The sequence below is a fragment of the Hylaeus volcanicus genome, chromosome 9, assembly GCF_026283585.1.
Source record: "Hylaeus volcanicus isolate JK05 chromosome 9, UHH_iyHylVolc1.0_haploid, whole genome shotgun sequence".
NCBI classification, from domain to species: domain Eukaryota; kingdom Metazoa; phylum Arthropoda; class Insecta; order Hymenoptera; family Colletidae; genus Hylaeus; species Hylaeus volcanicus.
In genome coordinates, this window is record NC_071984.1 from 1,353,259 (window position 1) to 1,363,657 (window position 10,399).

Below are 10,399 nucleotides of genomic sequence, written 5' to 3' on the forward strand. Positions count from 1 at the left end.
TTATACTGGTCTGGTTGGTATTGAATTTGAACATCCTGGAACAGCAGGTAAATTATTGCTACTTTAGCACCAATAAATAAACAATGTTAAGGTTTGGTAAATGACCAACCTAATATACGATCGTGTTGAACGTAAATATAATCGACTTCATTCACGTCGCCCTTCATAATCACTGAAAACCTTGAATGCCTAACCTTTCGACGAAGTCTGCGAGCATCCCTGGTGTTCCATCTAAATGCCAGAGGAGTAACATCACGATGTGCTCATTGATCTACGACGGTATCGAGCATACCATAAGCTGGAAACGCTTCAGGAAGAAAAAAAAATACGGTGGCCTTTTATATTGTCAAGGATATCGCCTTTTTATTGCGTCTCCCAGACTTTATACAACTGCAATAACCGGATATACAGTATAATATTTTTTTTACCCTTGCAACAACTTTAAATATCGCTATGGAGAAGACCACAAATCTATTTTTTAATTTGAAGAATCAGGTTGAGATCTTTCACTGGAACAATTAAAGCAAAGTTGTTGAACGAAGACTTGGTTTAATTTAGATTTTCTCTTTTGCGTGGGATATTTAATAAGATAATTTCAATTATATTGGAGGATACTTTTTTATATACTTCTTTTTTTAGAGAAAATTTTTTAGAGATATATCTGACTTTTTAGGACTTTATTGTATCTTTATTATTATTGTATAGTTGTGTAGATGTTAATAGTCGCGATGCTAGGTGGCTCCACTAATCTGTATTTATCGACATTGCAGTTTTCTTTGCAGTTTCCTGCATTACCTACGCAGGACTTATCCACTAAAGTATAGTCGTTTAGTTGTTAGACTTTCATACAGTCTTATAACTAAAAAAATATAAAATACTTTCATCCATTCAATTTTGTACCAACTGAATAAAAGGAACTATAAATCCGCCTTTTTATATTAAAAATGTTCATTAATGAAATGTTCAATAATTACAAATAGTAAAAATACTTGTTAGCGCAATATTTACAGACATTGAAAGAGATATAGTGAGGTCGTGAAGGAACAAATAAATAAAATTATATCTTTGTATCCCTGACTATATCGTTTCATTTATATCTAAAGTATAATCTATTATCTCAAAAAGGCATCAGCTGGTACAGCAGAATCTTTATAATCCTTCATAAAGTTAGTAATTGCTCTCCTTATGTCGTAGTGAGACTCTCCTAAATACGTTTGAGACCATTCGTTGTTTAATGAAGTTATTTCAACGAATTTGCTCATCAGTTCTTTCTTCTCTGTAGCACTGAAGTACGTTGGCACCATTTCATGCAACGAGCACTTTTCTTCTATTTGGTTGGGTGGAATTTCTTCTTCAGTTGCCTCCACATGATACTGATCATTCAAGATATTGTATTCGTTATCATCGAGGCCCAGTAAAACGAATGTCCTGTTAAACGCCAAAACATGGTGGAATTTATTAATCGTTTTGAACATACCACTGAGTGAAAATACTAGACATATTCCATCATCGTACATCAAATCCCAAATGAACGAATTCCTGTCGTGATAAGACCGTGGCAATTTTTTCATTCCATCCAGAATACTATCCGTTCCAAAATAGATATGTTGACGTTTCTTGTTGAGGTCTGTGCTCCTTAATATATTTCTGCTCGCAGCGTATGGAGCCAGATTCTTTTTTTGGGCATCTGCTCCGGGCAAATTAAATGTCATAGAGTAGCATGCATCTTTATGATACAATCCTCTGAGAACTGATCTGTCTTTCTGATCGTACAGGTCGAAGAAGTGCGAAATGAACTTTGTGATTAAGTCTTGTTTTGCATCGTCCTTCACGTACTTAATATAACTCCCTGATAGACCATGTGTTTTAACGTAAACTCCATCCAGTAGGATCAAATTGGGACAATATTTCTTTACGGAGTCTATATACTGTTTTGGGTTTGAGTAATTCTCGCAAAGGGGATTCCCATCCAACCATAGTTTTAATATATTTAGTTTCCTCAGAGGTGCTAGCATTTCTGTACTCAGCAGAGTATTATATCTTAGATCGAGGTATCTTATGGAGGTCAAATTAGAAGCTTCTATAGCAGACAGATTGAGTATACCATTTTTTTGTAAATTCAGATTTTGTACAGTGTCGATGGCGCTTTTGGTAAGCTTCAGAACATGACTGAAAAGCCTCTGTTGGTTCAGTGGACAGAATAGAGTTTTATCCATTTCGGGATCCTTGTGGAACTCTTCTAAATTTAAACTCTTGGTATTAGGATCATATCTCCTGGTCAACGCTGCCAGAAGTAATGGTTGAAGATTAATCTTCAGATCATGAATGGATGCGTATCCCAGAGTCACAATTAATATCAGCGCATCTCCTCCTGGATACTTAATTATTAAGTTAGTCTTGCAGAGTTTCTCAAGAGCGAATGCACAGTTTCGTGCAAGGAAGAAGGTGTCCTCTCCGACAGCTTGATATTTAACTGGCACTAGATCTGCTGGATCGATTGCGTTCAGAATAGCTTTCAACACAGATTCTTTATCGTACTGCGTTCCTTTTAGGATCTTAATTTTATGCCATACGTCAGAACGACTCATCAGCATTCTTTCTTGGAACATTGATCCACCCATGCTTATCTTTATGGCGATAGAGGAGTCTAGTTGCATGGGGACAAGAGACAAACCTGGCCGTTGCATCGTTCTTCAAGTGGAAAGTATACGATACTCCAATGATTTTAAAGAAAATATATAATTCGATATATAATCGAATGAATACGATAATTCGTATCATAGAGACAAAAATTTCAAGTTTCTGGAAGAAACAAATTTATTGTTTATGCTATTAGGTTAGGTTTTTTCTTAGAAGTTATGTTTTATTAAGGAAGGTTAAATAAATTAAACTGTACCTGTTTTTTGTGATGTTTATTTTAAAACGAACGTTTTCTTTAACTTTATCTTGTTTATTAAAGTTGTTATCGGTGCAGGAGTTAATTCGAATCGCGAGAAGATGTTCAAATTGGACATTATGTTTGATGCCATCTGTTGGCTGAGATTTGCAACATATAATAGAAGTATTAATACTTCTTGTCGATAAGTTATCTGTTACTCAAGTTCTGAAACTATTTCCACGTCAAACTTGGGTGTTTTACTACCGAGGGTGCTGATTGTAAGTTTCAAAATTCAGTTTAAATTTAGAGTTTTTTTTTTAAATGTTAAATGCTTTTTTCGTCTATGCATAAATTTTTGTGTGTGTAAATATTGTAATAGATGTGTGTAGTAATCTCCCAACACATAAGAAGACAAATAGAAGCATTAATTATAGGCTGAGAGTCGCGCGTTCGAGTCTCCACAGTGGCATATTTTTCGTATCGATTTTTATTTGAAAATTTGTCTTTGTACAGTTGGTAAAGTAGATTAATATATTGGAAAAACAAAAATTGACTAAAATTGAGGTTGTAGAGAACTGAAAATTTTCAAAAAAGGCTTCTAAACATTCGAAATTTGTCTCTAGAGCTGGAAAAGTGGGATGAAAATACAATTGAAACAACCTAAAAGTGATTGAAAAATTGTAGATTCTCGAGATACTGTCTTAAAATCACAAAATCTGCTCCACACAGCTAAAAAAGTGAATTACTATATCGAAAAAAAGGAAAAATTTTGACTAAAATAAGATTGGAAAATTGTAAATTTTCAGAAAAGTATCCTGAAAATCCTGAATCTGCTTTTCCAGTTGGAAAAGTACGACGAATACAAATTGAAAAAAAATAAAAATTAACTCGAATGAGATCGAAAGATCCCAAATTTTTCAAAAATTGTCCTAAAATCCCTAGAATCCCAGAAATGGCGGTCTGCGCCCGCACTTATCCTCTCTCAAAGGTTATTCTCTGTGCAGAAGATACTGGGTTGGTTAGACACAGAAGGTGTGTAAACGTTAGCAATGTAGAGCACTTGAATGATAAGGCAGAGTAGTCTGTCGGTAAAAGTCGATAATATAGAGTGCTTAAATGATAAGGCAGAGTAGTCTGCCGGTAAAAGTCGATAATATAGAGTGCTTAAATGATAAGGCAGAGCACTCTGTCGATAAAAGTCGACAATGTAGGAGATGCGGTCGATAAGGCAGCTTGTTCTATTGGCACTGACGAATATTTTATTACTTGCAGCTTTATCAACAGCCTGTATCAACAAAACGCAGTATATTATGGCTCCTTTCTCGTTAATATAAATAGATTCGTCATTCTATGGCGGGCACCTAGCAATCCAGAGTTAACAGAGATTTCTGTTTTATTCATATCAGGTCGCGGGGCTGTATTAAATTGACAAGTTGCTCTGGAAGTAATGTAGAACACATTGTTGGTAAAACAGGTCTCTGCAGATAATTTAGAACACTCTATAGGTAATATCAGGTGTTTGTAAGAAATATAGAGCACATTCTTGGTAAGTAAGTAATGCAGATCGCTTTAAACCGTTTGTAAGTAATATAGAGCATTGAAATAGACGGATGGGAAGGCGAAGACCGGTGATTTTGTCCTGGTCAAAGGCGCACCTACGTCGGAGGTGCGCGTGGCAGTGTTATCTCGGTTCGTCGGTGTGCTTTGGGCATCCTCTTCCGCATTTCACGTCGTCGGAATAGGAAAAATCATCTCCCTCGAACGATCTGCTAGTTATATACCAGCCGTGGGGTATTTTTCACGGCGAAACACACTTGGCCAGCTGCGCGGTAATGGTCCAAGGACCATATGCGGTGACCCCGCAGAAAGCTGCGAGATACGTCCTGCCACGTTAAATGCGAGGTTTAGACGCTAGACTCGCGCAAAAATGTTAATGGAGACGGGAAACACTTTTGCTTTTTTGGTTATCTAACCACTTCCAGGCTGAAGACGTTAATATATCTGAGAATCTGTAAAGGAAGGGTATGTGCGAATATCGTTGGGATGCGAGAAGAATGCACGTATTATTGTGTATGGACGACAGGAGCATTCGGAGAGAATGGATGACGTGAATTGGGATTTAATGGTACAGTTTTTGAATATTTTCAGGTTATGGAGGGACGAAGAACTATGCCGACGAAATATCGCGATAGGATCGTTTGGAAAGAATGTATGGCGTTGCGAATTGTAATTTAATGGTATAGTTTTTGGATATATTGAGGTTATGGTGGGCCGAAGAACTATGGCTACGAAATATCGCGATAGAACCGTTTGGAGAGAATGTATGGCGTTATGATTTGCAATTTAATGATTTTTTGCTATTTAGAGGTTATGGTGTGTTGCAAGCCTATGATAATGAAAGACAAGTCACTATAAACTCGGTATATTAACAATTCTTCCCAACAAAATTCAAAAAATTTTTCCACAAAGAATTAACCTCAAAAACTAGTAATTTTCAAAATTCTGTCCTAGTTTCACCCAACGTTTCTATCTGCGTACAAAAAAAGCAAATTTTCAATAATTTTTTTCTCAGGAACTATTGCATAAAATCGAATGAACGTTTTTTCCCCTTAAAAGTATGATTAAGGAAAGTAAATAAAAAATTTCTTTTTTAGTAAAAAATATTTCGTCATTTATTTACAAAATAATATGCATGTGTACAAAAAAAAAGTTATCCGTTGGCGGAGGTGATTTTGGCTCTCCTGGTGATCCGAAACAGAAAATCGAGAAAGTTTATTAAACCATGTCGTCACACCTATCGTCGGAACCACCAATTAGTTGATATTTCGATTTTTACTTACAATTTCGCCTGATTTACGGTACAAAAAACGTGTTCTTTTTTCTCTCTTTCACAAGAAACGCTGCCATTTCGTTCATTTCCGATGAAATAAATAAGTGGAGGTTCCGACCATAGGCGCGACGACACAGTTTAACAAACTTTTTCGATTTTCTGTTTCGGATTACCAGGAGAGCCAAAATCACGTCCGCCAGCGGATTACTTTCTTTTTTTCCGCACACGTGCATATTATTTTGTAAATAAATAACAAAATATTTTTCACCGAAAAAAAAATTTTTTATTTACTTTCCTTAATCATACCTTTAAGGGAAAAAAACATTCGTTCAATTTTATGCAATAGTTCCTGAGAAAAATGTTATTGAAAATATGCTTGTTTTTTTGTAGTAAAAAATATATTATTTTCTACATATTATTTTGTAAATAAATAACAAAATATTTTTCACCGAAAAAGAAATTTTTTATTTACTTTCCTTAATCATACCTTCAAGGGAAAAAAACATTCGTTCAATTTTATGCAATAGTTGCTGAGAAAAATGTTATTGAAAATATGCTTGTTTTTTTGTAGTAAAAAATATATTATTTTCTGCATATTATTTTGTAAATAAATAACAAAATATTTTACACCGAAAAAGAAATTTTTTATTTACTTTCCTTAATCATACCTTCAAGGGAAAAAAACGTTCGTTCAATTTTATGCAATAGTTGCTGAGAAAAATATTATTGAAAATATGCTTGTTTTTTTTGTGCGTTCACAGTGAAATGCCCCCTTGACCAAGGTTTCGCAACCTGTACGTTTTCCCCCACGGTGTACACAGGCACGTCGATACGGCCCGTATTATAGCAATTCAATAATAAATTGTAGAACGCTCGGTCGTCGCATTATGCGCCGGTAATCACAGTAATAAGCGGTTCTAAAAGTAACGTAAGTACGTTGTAGGTAGTAACGAGTGAGCCGTAATCTCGGGGATGCCCCTATCTTGGTACTCCGCAATGAGGGGGCCCGGTGGGGCGCTGGAAGGGGAAGAAACAGAGACGAGGAAAAAGAGAGACGATGAGAGCAGACGGAGGGAGAAGGAGGGGAGAAGAAAAGTCGCGCGGTACGAAGGTAAGGAAGAGCGAGATGATGAGGGAGACCAAGATGGCGCGCGAAGCGAGAGGGATGGAATCCGCGAAGGTTAGGGAGAAGGAGAGGAGAAGAGGAGCCCATGGGCGTCATCATTGGCGCGATCTGGAATCGGCATAATTTACTCTGCCAGGAAAAACCAGGTCGATGGAAAAGTCGATCCATAGGTTCCTACCTTTCCTTCTGCCAGTGGATCACTTCCTATTGACGAATTTCTGTCTGGTATGTAGGAAAGGACTAGAGGAATTCGACCTTCCGAAAGAAAGGCATGTAACACTGGGTCTCTGCAAGAAGACACCAAGGTGAGACACCTGGGAGCTATTTTTGTAATTGAATGAAAAAAAATGGAAGGTCCAGCAATTTCATAGATTGGTGACTCATGCTTCAGTCGCGGAAGGATAACGTTCCGAAAGATAACCTGTCTAACTCAGACCTACCCCAAAGCATCTGGGAGATTGTTTCAGAAAAATTGAAATGCACAAGTAAAAATCGAACAAAGTGCATAGCTAGAAGAAAATCTGACAGGTCTAACCGAGACCTAACCGCTTAGTGAATTAAAGTACGCAAGTAGAAATCGAATTGAATAGATCAGACCTAACCCGGAATATTCCGGAGATTGCTTGAGAAAAAATTGAAATGGATAAGGGAGGATTGAACGAAGTGGACCCTTTAAAGTGTCAAGCTGTTCTTACTGTCGCCCGATAAAGAAGAGCGGCGTATGTACGCCTATGGAACGGGTATACGGAGACCGGACCGTACGTACCCGTTAAGCCAACATCTAATTCGATAACTGGCGAAAATAATAACGTAGCGATCCGTTGCGTTCGCGGGGCGCAATCATCCGTTTCGTACCGGGTGTCCACAGAAAACTATCGGCTGACTGTTGCACGTGCGTTGCCTCGTTGGGAAGGTTCTCTTTTTACGGATGGGAAAGCTTCGGGGATCGTTTGCGTTCCACTGAAATTATTTGCGGAGCCAACGTGCAGGGTGATTGGACCCAATTAGCTTTCGACGAGTGTGAATAAGCGCAGATATCATTTTTCTGGACAGAAATCAATTGTTGGGTAGGTAAAGTTGGCTAGGGCAGTAGTTTTAAATTTACTGAACAAATATTTGTCTATTCTACTTGATACAGTGGACTAGTCGATAATATACAGTGCTCGAATGATAAGGCAGAGTAGTCTGTCGGTAAAAGTCGATAATATAGAGTGCTCGAATGAAAAGCAGAGCACCCTGTCGATAAAAGTCGACAATGTAGGAGATGCAGTCGATAAGGCAGCTTGTTCCATTGGCACTGACGAATATTTTAACACTTACAGCTTTATCAACAGTTTGTATCAACAAAACGCAGTATTTTATGGCTACTTATGGTTAGACAGAGAATGTGTGTAAACTTTGCCAATACAGAGCACACGAATGATAAGGCTGAGCAGTCTATCGGTAAAAGTCGATAATATAGAGTGCTCGAATGAAAAGCAGAGCACTCTGTTGATAAAAGTCGACAATGTAGGAGATGCGGTCGATAAGGCAGCTTGTTCCATTGGCACTGACGAATATTTTAACACTTACAGCTTTATCAACAGCCTGTATCAACAAAACGGAGTATATTATGGCTCCTTTCTTGTTATTTTTTGTCTATTCTACTTGATGCAGTGGGCTTTTCGAATTAATTTGCATTTTCTTTTCTGTTCATTCTTGGGAATAAATCATTTATATAGATATTCAAAGTAATAATTAAGAGAGTAGAAGATACTGGGTTGGTTAGGCAGAGAAGGTGTGTAAAAGTCGATAATACAGAGTACTTGAATGATAAGGCAGAGTAGTCTGTCGGTAAAAGCCGATAATATAGAGTGCTTAAATGATAAGGCAGAGCACTCTGTCGATAAAAGTCGACAATGTAGGAGATGCGGTCGGTAAGGCAGCTTGTTCTATTGGCACTGACGAATATTTTAACACTTACAGCTTTATCAACAGCCTGTATCAACAAAACGCAGTATATTATGGCTCCTTTCTTGTTAATATAAATAGATTCGTCATTCTATGGCGGGCACCTAGTAATCCAGAGTTAACAGAGATTTCTGTTTTATTCATATCAGGTCGTGGGGCTGTATTAAATCATTCAGCCAGTAGCTACGTCGCGGGTTCCTAGTCTAATTGATTACTGTTAGGCTCATGATTTATGATGCGTGCGTGATTTGTACTATCCTAATAGCTGGCGTTTACTTGCGATTATTTGTTTCGAGTAGCGAAGGGAGTTGTGTGTAGGGCAATTTATATCATTCTTGTCGAGTTTCTGTTGCAATTAAAAAATCGAAAATATAGTATAGCAATAATTAGGGCTTTTGTTTTTTCTCAATTATTTATTTCTGAAATCATAGCTCACTTTAGTAGCTGCACGAGCAGTTTTCTCTCATTTTAGAAATAAATTTCATCAATATTAGTAATGTAAAAGACTCTTTGCCGGTAAGACGGGTTGCTCTGGAAGTAATGTAGAACACTTTGTTGGTAAGGCAGGTGTCTCTGCAGATAATTTAAAACACTCCATAGGTAATATCAGGTGTTTGTAAGAAATATAGAGCACATTCTTGGTAAGTAAGTAATGTAGATCGCTTTGTCGATGAGGCAGGTCTCTTTAGATAATATAGAACACTTTGTCGGTAAAACAGGTTGCTCTGGAAGTAATGTAGAACTCTTTGTTGGTAAGACAGGTTTTTGTAGATAATTTAGAACAGTCTATAGATAATATCAGGTGTTTGTAAGTAATATAGAGCACGTTCTTGGTAAGTAAGTAACGCAATCGCTTTACAACGTTTCATTGTTGCTCTTCTCTTCAACGAACTTTTGAAATGAGTACTGACGACCCCAAGACAATTAGGCTCAGAAACGGGAAGCGTTTACACAGTAAACAGAGCAATTTTAACTTATCTCCTCCGATGTGAAGGTGCGATATGACGCGAAACAAGACGAATCGTGCCAGCGCCGAAGTATTACAGATCTACGGCTCCACTTAAATTCATTCTAGGCAGAGGGTGAAACCATTTACAAGCAGCGGAACGTTGTGCATTATTCAGTGGGTCGGTCGAGTGCCGTGGGTTCGATAAATGAATGAACTGAAACGGAGAGGCGAGCCAAGGGACGTTCGCCCGCGGTTCCAGGGAATCAGATAATTTTTGGGACGCGCTGGCGCACGGTAGCAATTTATAACGAGTCACTTGAGCTACCTCGGTAGCAGATGACATTTATTAAAAGTTTCGGGGCCAGGCTACGCGAAGCATCGATCTTCTTCAACAACCACCACGGCCCTCGTGTTGTTTCTCGCGGTGAACCATCCTTGTTACCCGTCCACGAGAAATACCAAACAGTTTAATAAGCAAGTGGTAGCCGCGATAGCGCGATACAAGATACACAGAGTACCATCCATCACGATGGACTCGCCCAGTCGTCATTATGCTTCTCGAATATTTCCAACCGAGATGCTTCTCTATCTCTCTATCTCTCTGTGAGCTTCAACGGGGCTGACCTTGAACCATCCATTGGGATCCTGCTCGTCCTCAAAGCTACA

General features: G+C 38.0%; 1 protein-coding gene across 2 annotated transcripts; it reads right to left on the minus strand.

Moving 5' to 3' along the window:
• Nucleotides 1-930: 930 nt before the first annotated feature.
• Nucleotides 931-3,024, minus strand: LOC128881714 (nuclear RNA export factor 1-like). Of its 2 annotated transcripts, XM_054132985.1 has the most exons (3): nucleotides 2,897-3,024; nucleotides 1,516-2,802; nucleotides 931-1,428 (listed from the first exon to the last, which is right to left on the minus strand). In XM_054132985.1, exons 2-3 carry the CDS (start codon nucleotides 2,685-2,687, stop codon nucleotides 1,113-1,115), a joined length of 1,488 nt encoding a protein of 495 aa, XP_053988960.1. In that variant the 5' UTR covers nucleotides 2,688-2,802; nucleotides 2,897-3,024; the 3' UTR covers nucleotides 931-1,112. The 2 variants fall into 2 exon arrangements, with proteins under 2 accessions (XP_053988960.1, XP_053988959.1); XM_054132984.1 differs by having other exon boundaries at nucleotides 931-2,802.
• Between the last annotated feature and the right edge of the window lie 7,375 nt (nucleotides 3,025-10,399).

Coding starts and splice junctions, on each gene's coding strand:
- LOC128881714 (XM_054132984.1), bottom strand. CDS start 2,687: ATGCAACGGCCAGGTTTGTCTCTTGTCCCCATGCAACTAGACTCCTCT.